This window comes from Cuculus canorus, chromosome 14, assembly GCF_017976375.1.
Source record: "Cuculus canorus isolate bCucCan1 chromosome 14, bCucCan1.pri, whole genome shotgun sequence".
Classification (NCBI taxonomy): Eukaryota; Metazoa; Chordata; class Aves; order Cuculiformes; family Cuculidae; genus Cuculus; species Cuculus canorus.
This window is the reverse complement of record NC_071414.1, coordinates 1,120,009-1,139,555: the sequence shown is the minus strand read 5'-3', so window position 1 is coordinate 1,139,555 and position 19,547 is coordinate 1,120,009. Positions and strand designations below refer to the sequence as shown.

The 19,547-nt window shown below is 55.6% G+C and overlaps 2 protein-coding genes across 2 annotated transcripts; one reads left to right on the top strand and one right to left on the bottom strand.

Moving 5' to 3' along the window:
- Positions 1-1,938: 1,938 nt before the first annotated feature.
- Positions 1,939-14,885, bottom strand: ZMAT2 (zinc finger matrin-type 2). The gene is made up of 6 exons (XM_054079316.1): positions 14,748-14,885; positions 11,081-11,174; positions 10,464-10,587; positions 9,663-9,736; positions 5,560-5,705; positions 1,939-2,811 (listed from the first exon to the last, which is right to left on the bottom strand). Exons 1-6 carry the CDS (start codon positions 14,763-14,765, stop codon positions 2,668-2,670), a joined length of 600 nt encoding a protein of 199 aa, XP_053935291.1. The 5' UTR covers positions 14,766-14,885; the 3' UTR covers positions 1,939-2,667.
- LOC104054836 (histidine--tRNA ligase, cytoplasmic) lies at positions 14,870-19,545 on the top strand. The gene is made up of 12 exons (XM_054079308.1): positions 14,870-15,113; positions 15,199-15,318; positions 15,847-15,942; positions 16,533-16,658; positions 16,777-16,884; positions 17,044-17,142; positions 17,439-17,532; positions 17,611-17,738; positions 17,822-18,064; positions 18,728-18,844; positions 19,018-19,164; positions 19,409-19,545. The coding sequence occupies exons 1-12, from the start codon at positions 15,000-15,002 to the stop codon at positions 19,463-19,465; spliced, it is 1,449 nt and encodes a 482-aa protein (XP_053935283.1). The 5' UTR covers positions 14,870-14,999; the 3' UTR covers positions 19,466-19,545.
- The last annotated feature ends 2 nt before the right edge of the window (positions 19,546-19,547 follow it).

The window sequence follows — 19,547 nt, the reverse complement described above, 5'->3', positions numbered from 1 at the left end:
TAACACCCACAGCAGTGCTGAGAGCAAAGGGTTAACACAGTGGGGCCCAGAGAATGTTATCCATCTCTTCTCTAAATATTATTTCCTCCCATGAAACCAGCTTTTCATCCTTGGCTGGAGGCATCTCCCGCTGCTGGGAATCCAGCAGGAGCTTGTATCTGCTGCTGCACACACCACTGCTCCCAGCAAGCGGCCGAGACAAAGAGCCGCGCTCCCCGGAGAGCATGGGAGCAGCAGCACAGGGAGGCTGGGGCTGGGGGATGCAGATGGCCTCGGGATGGAGGCTGGGGATCACAGACTCTTTACCAGGGAGGAATCATTAATGAAAGCCCTCTCCCACCCTGCTGCACCGTGAGGAGATCATCTCCTGCTCTCCGGGGTTGGAAAGCAGCAGGCAGAGCCACTCAGAAAGCCCTCTTCCACCCTGCTGCACTGCGAGGGATTGTCCCCTTATCTCTTGGGACACAGAACAGCAGGCAGAGGCGCCAGGAAAGTCCTCCCTCACCCCACTTCACCATGGGGGATCATTTCCTCCTCTCCCAGGACAGGGAGCAGCAGGCAGAGGCAATAGGAAAGCCCACTCCCACTCCGCTGTACCACAGGGGAATCTGTCTCCCCTCTTCCCAGCACAGGGAGCAGCAGGCAGAGGTGCTAAGAAAGACCTTTCCCACCCTGCTGCACCACGGGGGGATCCATCTCCCTCCTCCCAGGACAGGGAGCAAGCAGAGGTGCTCAGAAAGGCTGGGTTAGGGCTCAGCAGGCTCCAGCCTGGCTGCAAAACCCCTGGAAGGTTTCTCAGAGCTGCCCACGTCACACCTCACCCCTTGGGTGCATCAGGATGGACAGGAACAGTGGGACGCTCTTGGGGAAACGTGGGCAGCAGTTGCTGGCTCCAAGGTCCCAATCTGGAAGAGAGGGAGGGTGCAGGGCAGCCTTTGCCCCTTCCTCAGAAGCAAATCCCAGCTGCAGAGCCGGTGCCCGGGAGGAAATGGCTGCTGCTAAATCCTTTCTGGAACGTCCTGAACTTCTAATGCGGATGAAACCATGGCAGCATCCCTTTCGCACCCCGGAGGGCACAGAGGCAGGAGCATCTCCTCTCTCCCATTCAGCTGCAGCCACGTGCCGCAGTCTGAACAGCGCTAGGGACGTGGCTGGAATGAAAGTCGCCTTTACAGCTCATGTGCCGAAGTCAAAAGATTGCCAAGCGAGAAGGGTCAAACCTCCAAGGACGGCTGTATCCGACTGGCTATAGATCATTCCAACAGCGTCTTCAGTGGGGATTATAATCTGAATTGAAGCGGAAAGACCTGGGGCAATGAAGCTGTCAGCAGTCTAAGATTAAGGAATTAAAACAGCAGCAGAGCGTTACAGGATTTGTTCGAGATGTATGAGAGAGAGCAGGCTGAACACCACAGCCTTCCTCGGGTCGGGAATGTCATACGCGTACGGAGAAGGGCAAGAGCAAGGATTCCATCAATGCACATAAAAAAAGAGAGGAGTGAGACAGTGCTATGAAAACCCAGACATGCAGGATATAAATCCTCGCTGCAGATGGGAATGAGTCACACAAGGTGGGACTGAAGTAAATAGGAGCAGAGATGAAGTGGATTCGGGGGAGGGTGGAGGTGGGGAGACACCAAGATCCAGCAGAGAGGGAAAAAATTGCCCTCCACATGCTAAGGCTGGGAAAATCTTGGATTGTTTGATGGAAATACAGGTCCCCAGTCCTGCCTTCCCTGTCCCCTCCCTCTCCCCTTCCGTGCTCTCCCGTCCATCTCCAGAATCCCTTTAAAAAGCCAAGAAAGACACAACTGCCTGCATAGGGCAGCTGAGCCAAGAGAGAAGAGGACGCAGCCCTGCTGCTGCCAAGGTCCTGGAGGGCCAGCGCCAGCTCTGCGTGGCCTGGGAGACACCTGCAGCTCCCCAAACAAAGATGGAATTAAAACTCCCACCACAGAACCCCTTAAAATGATCCATTTATTTCTGGTGACTCGCACACCCCTTCCTTTCATTCGCTCTATCTTAGATCAGCCCTGGCAGGAGTTTCTCCCCTGCCTCAAAGATAGCAAAGTTACGGGACAAAACACAAAGAAAAGCAGGGCAGAATCCCTTGTAGATAAAACACATGGAACGTTCCAGCTACCCTGACTCCATGCAGCCACCAGCTCCGTGCAGCACAAGCCAGGAAGATGCAAGCTGTGCCACTGAGCACCGCTTGCTGCAGCACATTCCCTTCGGTTCTGCGATCCAAACTGAACCCAAATCACTCCCTGCGCCTCAGACAGCCGGCTGACAACCGGAACAAGTAGGGCTTGGAATAACGATGCCTGGTGGACAGGGAGATCAATCCTGAACCAGGCCAGCTGTACGGAACTGCTGCACTTTATGGACATAGAAACATACCCAGCAGAACACTTCCTCGCACACACGGGGCCGCGGAGCAGTGATGAGCAGCCAGATCTAGGACATGGGAGGAGGTGGAAAGCTAAAGACAGGCGGAGCTTGTTCTGCAGCACAGGTAGAGCATGGAATCACTTTTTGACTCCTCCAGCCAACTTCTACAGGGGGAGATTTACAGATGAGTCCTCAATCAAGTCTTTTTGAGAGTTATCCAGAGTCCCCTGGGTAAAAACAACCTGTTTAGGAAAGGGGAGAGTTCAGAGCTGCTCAGTGGTTCTTTTTGGTTGAGCCGAAACCAGAGAAACCCATCACAGCTGCCATCTCATCATCCTCTTCAAACGTCAGATCCTCCTCCGCCCGCCTTTTCTTCTCTCTCTGCTTCTCCTTCTTATAGGCTTTGGCCTTCTCCTCCTGCAGTGAGGGACACAACGGCAAAGCAATGTGAACCTCCTGAGCCAAGCCAGGTTTGGGACACCGAGCACCGCAGAGTTACCCAACTCCTACCAACAGCCCTCGAGTCGTGTTTGAGGAGGCTTCCCGCTGTCTCCAGCCCACCCCACCCACAACCCCACATGCCCACAATGCAGCCGCAGAAGTGTTATGAAACTCTTTTTTTCCAAGTTTCACCTGGAATCAACACTGCTTTTAAAGCAGGAGACCTTTCCCTCCTACAATGCCCTGCTCCAGTGGCTGCGATGCTGAGCAGCTCAGCTGCCTGTTGGCTGTCAGCCTGGCAGAGCGACAGCTGCTCCCTGCAACAGAAGCCGGAGCACTGAGCGGTTTTGGAGGGGTTTTGGCATCAGAGAGTTTGCGTTGCTCTAATCAAAGTGGGTTTGCTCCGTGAGGATCACAAGCCCTGGAACAGCGCCAGGCTTGTACCAGGCGACAGAGAAGCATGGCTTCGGCTCCCAACTTAGCAACTGCTCCTGTCGTTCCTGTCACCATCCGCTGCGCTGCAGCTTCTGAAGACAGCCGTGCCCCGGAGAAAGCTGCATCACAAGCCACTGCCATTTAGAATCATAGAATCGTTTGTTTGGAAAAGACCTTTGAGATCATCGAGTCCAACCTGTGCACTGCTAAACCATATTCCTGAGCACCTCATGTGCCTGTCTTTTCAATCCCTACAGAGATGGAGAGTCAACCACTGCCCTGGGCAGCCTCTGCCAATGCCTGAGAACTCCTTCTGTAAAGGATGTTTTCCTAATACCCAAACTAAAATTCTCCTGGCACAACTTGAGGCCATTCCCTCTTGTCCTATCACCTGTCACTCAGGAGAAGAGTGACACCTCACCACACCTTCCTTTCAGGAGCTGCAGAAAATAATGAGGTCTCCCCTCTTCTCCAGGCTAAACAGTCCCAGGTCCCTCAGCCACTCCCAGAACCCCTGGGCTTCAGACCCTTCCCCAGCTCTGTTCCCTTCTCTGGACACGCTCCAGGCCCTCAATGTCCTTCTTGCTTTGAGGGGCCCAAAACTGAACCAAGGATTTGAGGTGCAGCCTCACCAGCGCTGAGTACAGCGGACGATTCTTTCCCTGCTCCTGCTGGCCACACCATGGCTGATCCAAACCAGGAGGCTGTTGGCCTTCTTGGCCACCTGGGCCACAGCTGGCTCATGTTCAGCCACTGTCAACCAGCACCCCCAGGTCCTTCTCCTCCAGGCAGCTTTCCAGCCACTCTTCCCCAAGCCTGTAGCTGCATGGGGTTGTTGTGTCCCAGCTGCAGGACACGGCACTTTGCTGTGTTGAACCCCATCCCATTCCCCTCGGCCCATGGATCCAGGCTGCCCAGGTCCCTCTGTAAAGCCTTCCTGCCCTCCAGCAGATCAACAATTCCACCCAGCTTGCTTTGTTGCTATATGCTGACCAGCAGCAGATCTCCAGACCCTCAGCACGCCCTGCGCTGCCAAGGCAGCTCTCTCCTGCCTCCCTCAAATGCATTGGGCTTGGCAGTACCAAAGCCAACAGAGCAACCCCTGCGGTGAAGCAAAGCTCAGGGCTCGGGCAGGAAGGCTCAAATGGGTGGTGGTTTTTAACACTTGGAGGAGAAGCACCAGCAGAAATTCCTCAGCTCTCAGAACTTTGTCAGGTTCTCAAATGAACTCGATCCTCCTGTTGGGCATCTCCCACTCAAATCCAGATTTGAGACAAATCTGCTCTCTTTCACTGCCCGCATGCACACAGAATTAATGAATGGTTTGGGTTGGAAGGGACCTCAAAGCCCATCCAGTTCAAACGCCCTGCCATGGGCAGGGACACCTCCCACTGGATCAGGTTGCTCCAAGCCCCATCCAACCTGGCCTTGAATACCTCCAGGGATGGGGCAGCCACCCCTGCTCTGGGCAACCTGGGCCAGGGCCTCCCCACCCTCACAGCAAAACATCTTTTCCTAAGATCTCATCTCAATCTCCCCTCTTGCAGCTAAAAACCCTTCCCCTCATTCTGTCCCTGCACTTCCCAATCAAGAGCCCCTCCACAACTTTCCTGGAGCCCCTTTCAGTACTGGAAGCTGCTCTAAGGTCTCCCTAGAGCCTTTGCTTCTCCAGGCTGAACAACCCCAACTCTCCTAGCCTGTTCTCATACAGGAGGTGCTCCAGCCCTGGGATCATTTCCGTTGCCTCCCCTGGACTCACTCCAACAGCTCCATGTCCTTCCTGAGCTGAGGACTCCAGAACTGGATGCAGGGCTCCAGGTGGGGTCTCACCAGAGCGGAGCAGAGGGGCAGAATGTCCTCCCTCTCTGCTGGTCTCACTGCTGTGGATGCAGCCCAGGATGCTGTTGGCCTTCTGGGCTGTGAGCACACATTGCCGGCTCACGCAGAGCTCCTAATCCACAGATCTGCTCATCAGAGCACACAAGTTTAAACACAATGCCTGGGACACAAAATCTGGGTGCGCTGTCAGGTTTGTGCTGCTCTCAGTGGAAGCCTGCAGCACCAACAGTCACCCCATGCAGAACGAGGGGAAAAGAGTTTCTAGGGACAGCAGCAAAAAAGGTCTTAGAAAGCAAACAACAGGGAAAAAAACTCTGCTTCCAGCAGCAGCTAGGAAGCCCGTGTTAACCAGAACAAGGCTGCTGTGGAACACGATCAAGCACCAGGGTTGATTTCCTCACAGAACACACTTCCTGAAGCCTCGCTCCATTAGTTGTTGCCCAGACTCACCTCCTCGCGGAGCTCCTTCATCCTCTCCTCAAAGTCATAGTCCTTCTGCTTCTCCTCCATCTTCTTCTTGTTCACCTCAAAACGTTTCTTCACCTGGTCCAGTGTGGAACGCTCCACCCGCATGGACATGCCCAGATTTCTCTGGTCTAGAAAACAGAAGTGGAATCGACCCTGCTTAGCAATCCTGGGGCCTTGGACACTGCATCGCCAGCAGCATGGCAGCTCCTTTCTGACCATCATCCCTTCCCTCACAGCAGCTTCCAGGGCCAGACTACACTCAGGCACAAGGCTGTGTGCTTCCGAGGCTCAGAGCTCCAACATGACCCTACCCGCTCCGACGCTGTTGGCAGCAGCACTGTCCTCATGTCCCAAGCGGCACAGCAACATGCCAGGTATCTTGGAGTGTGAGGAGTGTGACGCAGCACTGCCTCCTCCCCAGAGAGGCACCCACTTTCCATCCTCATCCAGTCCCGTACGTGAATTGGGATTTCTTACATCAGAAGGCATGGCGCTGGGGGACACCACAACCCAAACCAGGGACTACAGAGATCCATATGCTACTGGTAACACGGAGGATGACACAGCCCATCCTTTTAGGGTTCTCTATTTCAATGCTCCCCATCAGGTCAGCATTCCAACGCTCGAGGAAACTGAATCTTGGAGCAGTGGGAGAGAGAAAGTTGGAGCATTGAAAAAGAGGCTGCAATAAAACTGGCAAGCTGGCTTCTCTCAACTGTGGGAGAAGCTGAACAGCGGCTCTTGGGAAGAGCTCCTGCTCACACTGGACATTAAGTGAGGCCTCTGACTCAGTGGCTGCTTGGAGCAGATTCCCAAGTTTCCGCTCACCAGTAAGCCTAGCTTGAAGGGACCACCCTCAGAAAAGTCTCCAGCCCCTACTCCCTGGTGGATCCAGACTGGTGACTCCAGTAGCCCTGCACAGGCTTGTCCCAGGGGTGCAGCAGCGCTTAGAAGCTCACACTACACACCAGGAACCAGCAGGAGGGCTGCTGGAACAGCAGTTCTTGACTGGATTTATGGCCGATGAAGAGCTCCCAAACTCACTCTGTAAATCCCACTGCACACGTCAGCCACTTCCCAGCCTCAGCTCAACCCTTCACTTCAGGCCCATGCAGAGTCACCCTGGGGTTCTTCATCCCAGATTCTCTGATATGGACTCATTCCCAACCTCCCGACATGTCAAACAAGGCCCTTCAGCATCCTCCCCCACCCACAGCACTCTGACAGACCGTGTTTTCTTTTCCCAGACACAGAAAATTGGCCCTCAGGTAATTTTCCACGCCCTGTTTCTCCAAGGCTCAAGCAAACCGGTGTGCTGGTCTGGATCACACATCATTGATGCTCTGTAACGGGGCCACTTGTTGACTCCCACAGGAAGCCAAAAAACAAACAACCCAGCAGGAGTGTCTGTGTGTCCTGCTGCTCCCTTGCTTTCCCCACATTCCCCACTCTAAACGTGTCAGGGAGAAGCAACACCCAAGTGTGAAATGAGGGACGGTTCAAGGAGGGGACAGCCCTCTTCCTCAAGTTAAACAGTGAGGGAACAGCCTGATCAACTGGGAATTCTTTATCCTGGCCTGAGTTAACTGCATCACTATAGCAACAGGGAGAAGATCTGGATCAGTACAGGACAATAACAGCACCGTGCTATCAGACGCAGCTCTGGGGTCAAACTGCCCCACTCTGGTCTCTGCTCAGCCTCAGCGAAACACAGCCTCTGGCACTGTAAGCTCCAATCCACACAGGAGCTCTGGGATGAGCCAGTTCAGAGATTCACACTCCACTTCCGCAGAGTGTGCTGCTGATCCAAAGAGGCTGCTCCTGGACCCTTCCCTTTTCCAAGAATCTCTAAACTTTCAATGCTGTAAAAAAGCCCTTCTCTGGATTTTTGGGGGAGATATTGGGATTTGCTGAACCTCCTGTAAAGCCTGACTACACTTCTTTCTTTGCCTTAAACATTTTGTCTGAAGACTGCCCATTTGTGTGTTTGTTTTGTGGCACCAGCAACCAATAGTGGAGGTGGTGCAGCAGCAGACCTCCCTAAGGATGGAGCTTGGGTTCTCGCCTGTGGGCCTCGTCTGTGGGTCGGGTTCAATGGAGGGGAGGTGCAGGAGTAAGCCCCGTTTTCCTGTGCCTGGTTGAGCTCAAGGTCCAGAGCAGGGTGCAACAGGGGGAGGTTATGTAGCGGTGGGCGCTACCAGCACCCTTTTCCCCCCCCATCTTCCTCCACCCACTGGACTACCTGGGCCAGACCCTCCTGAAAGACACGTGGCAAGACCACCCCAACATGTGCCGATGGAGGTTGGACAGGTGTTATGAAAGAACTCTCAAAGAGCCACGCGGCTTAGCTCTCACTCCCACATTCTCATGCTCTCTCTCTGAATCATCACTTTGATTGGACCAGCCTGGACCACATGTTCCTGAGGAACTGCTGCTGCCCATCAACATGGTGATTTCTTTCCTTCTCTTTCTCCCTGTCTCCCTTACGCTACCTTATGGTGTGTGTGTCAGATCAGATCCTAGTGACCTTGTCTGTGTTACTTGTACTGGTTCACTCAGCTATTGTTATATTAATCCTGATGCTTGTATAATCACACATGCCATCCTTGTTGTCTTTTCCTCCCTATTTTTCTTCCTCTATCTGGTATATTCCGATCCTAAATTCCTCTTTTCTTTCAACTGTACAAATCAAAAGAGGCCTAGGCGCGAGCTAGCAGCTTGTGGATCTAGGAGATACCCCATCTTTTGACTGGGCAAGTTGATAGCTCGTGGACCTGGGATGTGACTACCCCTTCCTTCTCTTGCCCTCGGTCTTATTCTCCTTATCCTCTCCTCTTCTTCTAAGCGTCACCACTATAGACAGCATGGACCTGAGTTTTGGATTTGAGTTCTGTGACAATTGTTTAAGTCATGGGGCAGAATGTAAAGCCCAGCTATGCCTCTTTCTGAAGACTGTCCATTTGTGTGTTTGTTTTGTGGCACCAGCAACCAACAGCGGAGGTGGTGCAGCAGCAGACCTCCCTAAGGAGGGAGCTTGGGTTCTCACCTAAGAGCCTCACCTGTGGCGTTGGGTTCAGTGGAGGGGAGGTGCAGGAGTAAGCCCTGCTCTCCCTTGCCTGGTTGAGCTCAAGGTCCAGAGCTGGCTGCAAAAGGGGGAGGTGATGTAGCAGTGGTCACTGCCTGCCCCTCCTCCCAGCCCTGTCTTCCTTCGCTCACTGAACTGCCTGGGCCGGACCCTTCCGAAAGACACATCGCAAGACCCCCCCCAAAACGTGCTGCTGGGGGTTGGATGGGCCTTATAAAAGAACTTGCAAGGAGCCACGCGGCTCGGCTCTCATTCCCATGCTCTCTCTGGACCATCACTTCAATTGGACCAGCCTGGACCATGCGGCCTGGAAGAAGCTGCTGCTGAGACCACGTGTTCCCAAGGAACTGCTGCTGCCCACTGATGTGGTGATTTCTTTCTTTCTCTTCCTCTCTCTTTCTCTCTGTCTCTCTCCCACTATCTTACAGTGCACATGTCGGATTGGATCTGAGTGACCTTGGCTGTGTTCAGAGATCAGATTGTGATCTGAACAGGTTAGAATTTGTTCCTGTAACTTTGGGAAGTTGCATCCCCATGTCTCAGTTGTGCACCGGAGTATTTTGGTCTGTTTATGTTTGCCGGAGCCAGAATCAATTTTGCTTTCGATTTTCGCTCTGGGAGTGACCTTGTTGGCCTCTGGATCACCATACAGATAAACAAACACCACCCCCCCAGTCAGGCCTAGACGTGAGCGTGTAGCTCGTGGATCCGAGGCATGACACCTGGGCTTCTCAGAGCAGACACTCTGTGTAGGGAAAATCCATCCACATATCCAGAGTGAACCACTCCCTCTTTCTCCCGGGCTTATTCCATGAAACAACCCAGCACCGTGGAAGACACCAGGAGATAATCGCAGTACCTCCACAGCAATCCTGAGCAGATGCTGTCTGTGCCCTGATCCACGTGCTCTGATCCATGTCCCCTCAGGCGCTGGGGACACAAGGAGGGAACAACCCAGGGTGCTGCAGCTCCCTCCAACAGGACAGAAAGTGATCCTTACGTTTTTTGCCGTTGATGTGATCCAAGAAGTTGATGGAGTCTTTCACCACACAGTCGCACACGTTGCAGTAGTACCTGGTAGGAGAGAATGAACGCGTTAACACTGGAGCACGAGACAAACCTCATCCCACAGCGACTATTGCGGACAACTCGCAGTGGGAAATCTGCACAGCACGTGGAATCCAGCTCCCTTCTCCGGGGTGAGAGGGAAGCTACTTCCATTACAGAGAAGCAATATGCCCAGGAACTCGCCAGGTGACAGAGGTGATTGGTTACGTGGGCAGCACCAACACCACTGACAGACAACAGAAACCAAACATGAACTGATCTGTGATCACATCAGCCATGGCATCTCCCGCTTCCAGTAGGGGCAGGATGGACTTGGTGACACGGCAGGGCCTGGGAGTCCAGGCTGTGGTTGGCTGAAAGCCCTCGCTCTACTGCAGCAATCCATGCTCTACACAGCCACGCTTCCTGCCCCTCCTAAAGGCTCCTGCAGGAACTCAGCCAGGGCCTGTGCTTCCATCCCTGGCTGTGTCTCCCTGGCACTGTGGCCTGTTGGCCTGGGAGATGAGACAGGAACAGGTTGAACCTTACAACGGCACAAACTCAGCGCAGTCGTTCCAAGCTCCCAACAGCTCAGGGCGAGCAAAGAATTCTTTCAGCTTGTTCCACACAAAATGGACGGCACCGTTGCACCAGGTGGGAATACAGGAGGAAATTGCCTCCTGCAGCACCGTAAGGGCTCAATGCTCCACCCTGCGCACCCAGCTCTGACACCAGTGGACGGAGTGGGACCTACCCTCCCATCTCTGACTGTGGGGTTGTTTTGGTGATGACGATGGTCTTCCCCAGCTTCGACTCCAGGTCCACTTTGTAGTCACGGTGCCGCAGGAGCTCCCGCTTGACGGGCTGAGCTGGTTTGCCTAAAACAAAAAGAAAAACCCCAAGTGTTCATCAGAAAAGGGCAAGCTCCGCACGCTGGATCTCACATCATCCTTAAGGAAGAGGGACTATGGGGAACTCCCTGATCCATGCAGGAATTGCATGTTTTGATAATCACTAATGGATACTGTTTCCTCCTTGCTATTTCCCAGCTCCTGTCAGAACCAAGTGGATCTGTGAGGCACCTCCAGCTCTGAGCTGAGTCATATTCCGAGATGTCCCCATTCCCAGGAGCTGCTCATTCCCCTCTCTCCCCTAGGAAGAGGCAGAGGTTCTCAGCAACTACTTTTATCAATAAATATACTCAGTGGCAAGCACAGGAAAAAGGATCAGAGCGAGCCAGGCTCAAGCTGCTGCTATTTCCCTCTCGGATTTCACTTCCAGTCACTCTTTACCTCAGAACCTGAGGGTCTGGGTGATGCTGCCAAGGGAGCAGAGCTCACCGGCAGTGAGTACGCTACATACGCTACGCACCATCTTTCTTCTCCCTCTCTTCTGTGAGCCGCTTCTCTGCGAGCTTCTCATACTCATCCTTGTCCCACTTCCGGCGGAAGTCCAGGTTCTTCGTCTGGGAAGGAAACAAAGTATTAACGCTTACTGTATAGTCTGGCCACCTCTGAGGGGAAGTGATGGAATCACTCAGCCCAAGAGACCATAGCAGCAAATAAGGGTCACTGCGTTATTTCCCAACATCCTCACATCCAGGAGTTCAGGATGCAACTCAAGAGGCTCAGCGTGCCTCTACCCCCTTTTCCTTCCAAAGCACTGACAGAAGTAAAGAGTTTATTCTAACAGCTCCCAAGATGATCACTTAGGCATTTCCTCTGAAAGCCTGACACAAACGGGATTCAATCCTGTTGATCAAGGCCTTGACGGCGCCACCTGACAAACACAGCACAGCCCTCGGCACCTTACAAACCTTCTGCCAAAGGGGAACCCAACCCAAGCTGCAAATGCCAGATGGGGAAGCTGTGGGACACAGCGGGATCTACAAGGAGCGTGGAGGGCTGTGTGCTGGCTCTGAGCAAGCACAGCAGCCGCCTGTGCTGCCCAAGTCAGAGTGCTGAGCACACCACCACAGCACAGCAACCAGCCTGATTTTTTCATCCCTGAGACACACATGCAAACAGAGCGGAAAACACTTTTGAATGCCCAGCTGTCCATGCAGAGCATGGAGATACCAGGGAAACAGGGAGAGGGGGAAGCAGGGAAGACACCTGATGTAGGCTGGCCCTATGGCAGCTCCCTGGAGCACCAGCAGGATAAGCTGCCTGAAGAAAAGCTGAGTTCTGGTGACACCAGCACCGAAGAACACAAACGTTAGTCCTTCCAAGGGGAACTTCTGCCTGGTTGCCAATGCCAAGGGCTAAAGTGACTGGGCAAGAACCCCATTTCCATTCACATTGCTCCCATTGAACCAGCCCAGCCTCTCCCAGTGCCCACCCTGCACCTGGAAACTTGGACATTCCTTTATTTCCTAGAGAAGAAAACTCCCATGTGGTTCGAGCACTGTGTTTCACTCAGCACAGCTGTGAGTGGCTCTCAACTCTGCATTAAGAAGGATGTATTTTAAAACACTCCTGGGACAGAAGCTCCCTCCCCTCCTTCTCCATTCAACTAAATCAAGAATCCAATCTCAATCCAGAGGAAACAAATCCCATTGGCAGCTCCAGCAGCAGCGCAGCCTTTTATTGCTTTCTCCTCCTGCAACCTTTCAGGTGGAACAAATGGCAGAGAGGAATGAAAATGCCTCCGGGAGCACAGAACAGCCCTCGTTTGTTACCAGTACTTCCTGAGCCCTTTAAGGATGTCACAGCAGGTTCCATTAACTGCCCCAAGCAAAGAAAGAAAACATCAAGGGGTGTAAATTAATAACTGGGGGTGCTTCCCAGCACACAGTGCGGTACTGCAAATCACAGCTGCTGGTGCCAGGAGAGGTGGTGATTTATCCACTGCTTCACTCTTCTGCCATAATAAAAGGGAAGGAGCCTCCCGCAGATCTTTTTCAATCTCCCTCATCCAGGCATGGGGAAAGAAATCAAACCCAGTGCGTAACAAGATCTTGGCTGTACACACAATGGAAAGGTGTAGGTTGTAAGGGACCTCAAAGCCCATCCAGTTCAAATCCCCTGCCATGGGCAGGGACACTTCCCACTCGATCTGGTCACTCCAAGCCCCATCCAACCTGGCCTTGAACACCTCCAGGGATGGGGCAACCATCACTGCTCTAGGCAACCTGGGCCAGGGCCTCCCCACCCTCACAGGGAAGAGGAACTTTCCCAGCTGGCCTGGTGGAGGCAGGGATGGCTGCGAGCCTTAAATCCGTTATCGAGGCCCAGCTTCAGGTGACAGATAGCATTTCGCAAACCAGTAAGAAAAATTAACAACCAGACATGTCCCCCGGCCTCAGATCCTTGGGGAGGTGGACACAGAATGATCTGCCCAGCATCAGCATCAAAGCCAACGAAACAATACAGGAGTCTCCAGCCTGGCTTGGTCCAACAGAAACACAGCCACCAGCACCTGGGAACAAATCACAGCCCCAGCTCACTCTCGGCAGGCATCCGGCTCCTCAACAAGAACCTTCCTCATAAGGGGAGGAGGAGGAGCAGGAGCTGAGCTCTTCTCTCTGGTGACCAATGACAGGACCCGAAGGAATGGCAGGAAGATGCCAGGGGAGGGTTAGGTTGGACATTAGGAGAAGGTTCTTCCTCCAGAGGGTGGTGGAGCACTGGAACAGCTCCCAAGGAAGCAGTCATGGCACCAAGCCTGACAATATTCCAGAAGCATTTGGCCAATGCCCTCAGCCCCGCAGGGTGAATGTAGAGGTGTCCTGTGCAGGGACAGGAGTTGGACTCAAACATTGTGGGTCCCTTCCAACTCAGGACACTCTGTGATTCTCTTGGCACCCTCACTCCTCAGCAAGCAGTTTCCACAAGGGGAAGGTCAGCCCAAAAAGTGGAAAAGCGCAGCCCCTGTGGTGCCTGGGGCGTTCCTGCAGGAGCTTAAATCCCTCTGGTCCCCAGTCAGGTTGCACCATCGGCATCCACCTGACTCCTTTTCATCTCAGCATTCCCAATACCAAATCCCGCAGGATCCAAAAAGGAAGAAAAGCCTCACTGCCACACTACACAAACTGAGCAACACCAGTAAAGCCATCAGGTCACACAGGAGCCATCAGAGACACCAGAATCACAGCAGGAGAAACAGTTTTTCCACGCGGGGTGGATGGCAGCAAGCAGCAGCTCCAGCAGGAGAGCCGGCTGGGAAGCGGGCAGCCCTTTCCCAGAGGAGCTGAGAAAAAATGGAAGAGAAGCAGAAGGGAAAGAGAAGGAGGGGCTGTCAACACACCCTAGACCCCAGGGCAGGCCCCAAGCTCCTCACACCTGCCCCGACTGGTTCAACCCCCCACCAGCATCGAAGACATCGGGGATGCTCAGGGCGCCCCAAGTCTCCCACTGCCCACACACGGGTGTGAAAAAGCTGGGATGGGGGCAGAAAGCAGCCAGGGATGGGGTGGGCAAAAACCAGGGTGGGGTGTAGGGGGCATGAAAAAGCAGCAGGCAAAAAGGAGGGGCCAAGGGAGGGGTAAAAAAGCAAGGGGATAAAGGGGGCACAAAAAAAGCGAGAGGACAAGCTGGGGCCAAAAAGCAGGGGAACAAAGAGGGGTGACAAAAAAGCGGGGGGGACACCAAAATAGCGGGGGGGGGGGGGGACAAGGAGGGGGCGAAAAAACGGGGGGACAAGGGGGGTAGGGATGAAAATCTATGAGGATGAAAAACAGAGGAGTAGGGAGGTACAAAAAGTGTGGGGAGACGAGGGACTGAAATACGAGGCAGCAACTGGGGCGGAGGGCGTGGAGAGCGAAAAGCAGAGAGGGACGAGTTGGACGAAAGCAACCGAGATGAGGGACGAGGGGGGCGAAGGAGCCGAGGAGAGGCCTCCCCCCAGCCCGTCCCGAAGGCACCGGGGCCTCTCAGGAGCCCCAGGTCTCCCGGTGCCCGCACACCGGGGCGAAAGGCGGTGACGAGGACGAAACGCAAGAGAACGGGGGGGCGGCGAGAGGCAGGGCCGGGGCTTCCCCCCGCCCCCCGCCGGCTGCTCCATCCGCCCCAGCCCCGGCCCCGCCGCCCGCGCTCACCCCGCTGCCCGACGCCATCTCGAGGGACCAAGCCAGCCGCGACCGGGAACTGTCGCGCGAGCCGTAAAGCGCGGCAGTCCTCCCGCGCACCACAGAGTTCGCGTCGTAAGGCGCGACAGTCCTCCTGAACGCCACAGAGTACAGCCCGTAAAGTCAAACAGTCCGCCCCGTGCACCACTGAGCGCGGGCGCTTTGGCCTAGAACGCCTCAGCAAGGGTCGCGCGGCGCTCGCCTTTTCCGGTCGCGCGGGCCATGCTCCGTGCTGCTCTCGCCGCTGGGCGCCTGCTGCTCGCTCGGCCCCGCGGCCCGCTGAACCGGCAGACGGCGAGGGCCTCGGCGGGCGGGCGGGTGCTGAAGACGCCGAAGGTGAGGGCGGGGATGGGGTGGCAGCGGCGGGAGCACCAGGCGATCCCCTCCCACCCTCCTGACCGCCCCGCTCTGCCCCGCGCAGGGAACCCGCGACCAAAGCCCGGCCGGCACCGCGCTCCGGGACCGCCTGCTCGCCGCCGTGGTGGCTTGCTTCAAGCGGCACGGGGCGGCCGCCATCGACACCCCCGTGCTGGAGCTGCGGGTGAGGCGGGTGGGGCCTGCGGGACCGGGAGGCCCCTCGTCCCCCGGGGGGGAACAGCCGTGAGAGCCCCGGTGGGCCCCGGTGCTGGGAGCGTGGCCTCTTTCCCTCATGAGAGCTGCAGGACCCTCTCGATGCGGCTGGGGAGAAACCTGAGGGAGCTGCGGGGTCTTCTCTGTGGGGCGGGGGGGTGAGGCTGAGGGCCCCCCCTCCTGTGGGACCAGGAATCCCCTCTTCTTACCCGGGGGAGCTCCTGTGTGGGGTGGGAAGGGGGCATACAGCCGTGATAGTGTCTTTGGGTCCCCCCTGGTTCCAGGGCTGGGAACCCTGGGTCAGAGGGGGCGGGATGGGGCGCAGCACCTTCCTTGGCGTGGGACTGGGGATGGCTTTGGGATCCTCTCAGTGGAGCTGGGGGTGGATGTGCCTGTAGGGCATCCTCAGAGGGGACTGGAAGGGGCAGGGGGGCTGCGGAGCCCCTTGGTGGGTCTGATGGGTCTCAAGACCACCCACATTCTGCTCCCCTCTCTGCAGGAGACGCTGCTGGGGAAGTATGGAGAGGAGGGGAGGTTAATCTATGAGCTGAAGGACCAGGGTGGGGAGCTGCTGGCTCTGCGCTACGACCTCACTGTATCCTGTGCTGCGGACAGATTCCCCTGCCCACCTGCTCTGGCTGGTGTCCATGTGAGCCCGTTCCAACCATCCCCCAGCCACTCCTGACCTGCCCTTCCCCATGCCAGTCTCTGCACTGCGTTGGTTTTCCCTCTTCCCAGTCTCTGCACTGCACTGGCTGTGCCTCCTCCCATTCTCTGCGCTCTCCTAGTTTTTCCTCCTCCCAGTCTCCGTGCTGCGCTGGTTTTCCCTCCTCCCAGTCTCCAAGGCTGCCTGTTCCCATGTCTCTGTCCCAAACATGCAGTGGTGTTTGTGGGTGCAGGGCAGGTGCCCATCCCACATGTTCCCTGCCTCTGTGTCCTAGCGAACAGCTCTCCCGTTTAATATTGCTCTGATCATGCTGGGAGAGGGTAAAAGGACCTGGCGAAGGTCTGCGTTGGTTTGGGAGAAGGAACAGGAGTTGTCCTGATGTGGCTCATCACAATCCTCGTCAGCCTGGGCTGATGATCCTGAGGGACTGGGGAGCAGCAGGCAAAGACAGAGGAGGACAGGGCTTCCCACAGCTCCAGCAATCCCAGTGTTCCCATCCTTAACTCCTCAGCCACCAGGTGCCCTTCGCTCGCTACCTGGCCATGAACAAGATCACCAACATGAAGCGCTACCACGTTGCTAAGGTCTACAGGCGGGATAATCCAGCTACCAGCCGAGGCCGCTACCGGGAGTTCTACCAGTGCGTGAGTGCTGGGGCCGGGACCATGCCAGGACGGGCTGGGGTTTTACCGGATCGCCCTCCAGCGCTGCCTGGTGCAGCCTCAGCACCCCAGGAGCCTCTGCTGCTTCTTCTTCCCCCAGGATTTTGACATCGCTGGGGAGTTCGACTCAATGATTCCCGATGCCGAGTGCCTGAAGATTGTGCATGAGGTCTTGAGTGACCTGCAGCTCGGGGACTTTCTCATTAAGGTGAGATTGGAGCCAAGTGGTTTTCACACCTTGGTGCCGTCTCTTCCCGTGGGATTGAGGCACCGAGGAAACGCCATGGGGTGCCGCGTCCTGTGCTTCAGGGTCAGGAAGAAACAGCGAGGGGATCTGCTCTGAGCTGAGCGTGCCTCTGCCCCCCAGGTCAATGACCGACGGATTCTGAACGGCGTCTTTGCCATCTGCGGCATCCCAGAGAGCAAATTCCTGCCTACCTGCTCCACTGTGGACAAGCTGGACAAGGTGGGAGTTGCGCTTGTGGGGAGATGCTGGCAGCTGGGGGAGGGGAATGGCCCAGCTGGACAGCGTCTTGGCTACTCTCGGTATGGGGAAGTTCATCACAGCCAAGCTGTTGGCGCTCCTAAAGGATTTGGGGAACTTGTGGGTGTGTTTGGGAATAAAGTCTGTCGATTCCAGTGCTTTCTGTTTACTATTCCTGGGAGGGAGGCTGGTCATCACCTGTGCTGCTGCGTGGGCTGATGGGGCCAGCGAGTGGAAAGAGTGGCCAGCAGTAAGAATGCTCTTCTCTCCCTTTGCAGGTGCCATGGGAAGAAGTGCGAACTGAGATGATAAGAGAGAGGGGGCTCACGCCCGAGGCTGCAGATCGCATTGGGGAGTATGTTCGGCTTCACGGTGAGCTCAAAACCTCAGCCTCGTTCTTCCAGGCCAGTGCCAGAGAGCTGCAGTGCTGATCCTGGCTCGTTCCCGCAGGTGGGCTGGACCTGATTGAGCGGCTTCTCCAGGACCCCAAGCTATCCCAGAACAAGCTGGCCAAGGAGGGGCTGGGGGACCTAAAGCTGCTGTTTGAGTACTTGGCACTGTTTGGCATCGCAGAGAAGGTGAGGAGGGGTGGAGTCGGGAGGTGCTGCCCTCCTGGCTGGGCCCTGAGCGCCCCGTGAGCAGCTTTCCCTGTGTCCCACAGATCTCCTTCGACCTGAGCCTGGCGCGGGGTCTGGACTATTACACGGGGGTGATCTTTGAGGCTGTGCTGCTGCAGCCGGAGAACGACCACATGGAGGAGCCCGTGGGCGTTGGGAGCGTGGCTGGAGGTGGCCGCTATGATGGGCTGGTGGGAATGTTTGATCCCAAGGGCCGGAAGGTGCCTTGCGTGGGGGTCAGCATTGGCATTGAGCGGATCTTCTCCATCCTGGAGCAGAGAGTCGAGGTGGGCACTGCAGGCGGTGTGTGGGGAGAGTGTTGGTCATTTATTGCAGAGCTCTGCAGCTTCACAGCATTCAAGGGGAAAGGATTTTGGGGGACAGGGTTGCTCCTCTCCTGCTGGAATGTCTGTGCACTGAAGACGGAGCCCTTTCTGGCAGCCCTTGGTGCCGTAGCAGATGCCAGGGAAGCGTTAGAGAGGAGCCCTGAGCTCTGGTCCTGACTCTGGACTTTGTGCCCCTCTGAAGTTTTCTGACCAGGAATCTGGTATTGGCTGTGGCACCAGCCCTGTGTGGAGCACCCCGGGAAAGCCTGTGAGAAGTTCCATTGCTCTGCCTTTAGTTCTGAGCTTGTGACATATAGTGAGTGAGGCTGAGGCGATGTGTTCTTTCCTGAGAATCAAGAGAGATGCTGCAAAGCTGTCCAGGTCCCACCTGGAGGGAGGAAGGGAGGCCCAGGACCCATGGAACAGCAGCACGTGATTAAGTAGTGTCTCACAACGTAGATTCCCTGAGGGATTCAGTGTGCCCAGGTTGTCCTACCCATGCTCACTTTGCTTCTGGAAGGCAGTAACATCCCCAGAGCAGGAATAGCTTGGTTTGGGAGCTACGTTAAAGGTCTGAACCTGCAGGTTCCTCCGGAGCCTGTGACTCTGTGTCTGTCCCTGCAGGCATCCAAGGAGAAGATTCGACCGACTGAGACCCAAGTGCTGGTGGCTACACCTCAGAAGAACTTAGTGGCTGCGAGACTGAAGCTCATCTCTGAGCTGTGGGATGCAGGGATCAAGGTAAAGGAAGGACTTGGGCACTGGTATGGGTGAGGGAGGGGGAGCCAGAAGGGAGCTGGTTGGCTCTGTTAGTTGTGCGTCTCTTCAAGGGCTTGGCCTGTCCGAGATGGGGCAGGAAAAGGAGAGCACCCACAGCCATGATTTAATGATTTACCTTCTCCACTCTGTCCCAGGCGGAGATGCTGTACAAGAGGGACCCCAAGCTGCTGAAGCAGCTCCAGTACTGTGAGGACACGGGGATCCCCCTCGCGGCCATTGTGGGAGAGCAGGAGCTCAAGGACGGAGTCGTCAAACTGCGGGATGTGACCACAAGAGAGGAGGTGAGGATGCCTTTTACACCAGGCTTCAAAAGAGGTTCCGAAGCCTAGAGATTACTTAAAGGCTCTGGGTTTCCCTCAGCAGTGTTCTTTGGGGTGCTGTGGCTCAGATCTGTTGGGTCATTGCTCCAGATACTGTTACATCTGCAGCAACTCAAGAAACTACCAGTAGATTTGGGGCCAGAGCCAGCCAGGCTCTGCTCTGAATTCCAGTGCTGCTACCTCTTCCTCTCTCTTGGCTTTTTAGGTTGATATCCCAAGGGAAAAGCTTGTTGAGGAGATCCAAAGACGGCTGGAACTGTAGGACTGCTCTGTCCAGAGCTGCTTTGAACACTATGGTACAGCTGGAAGATTCCAGCGCCCTGGGATGTCCACTCCTGGCTGAA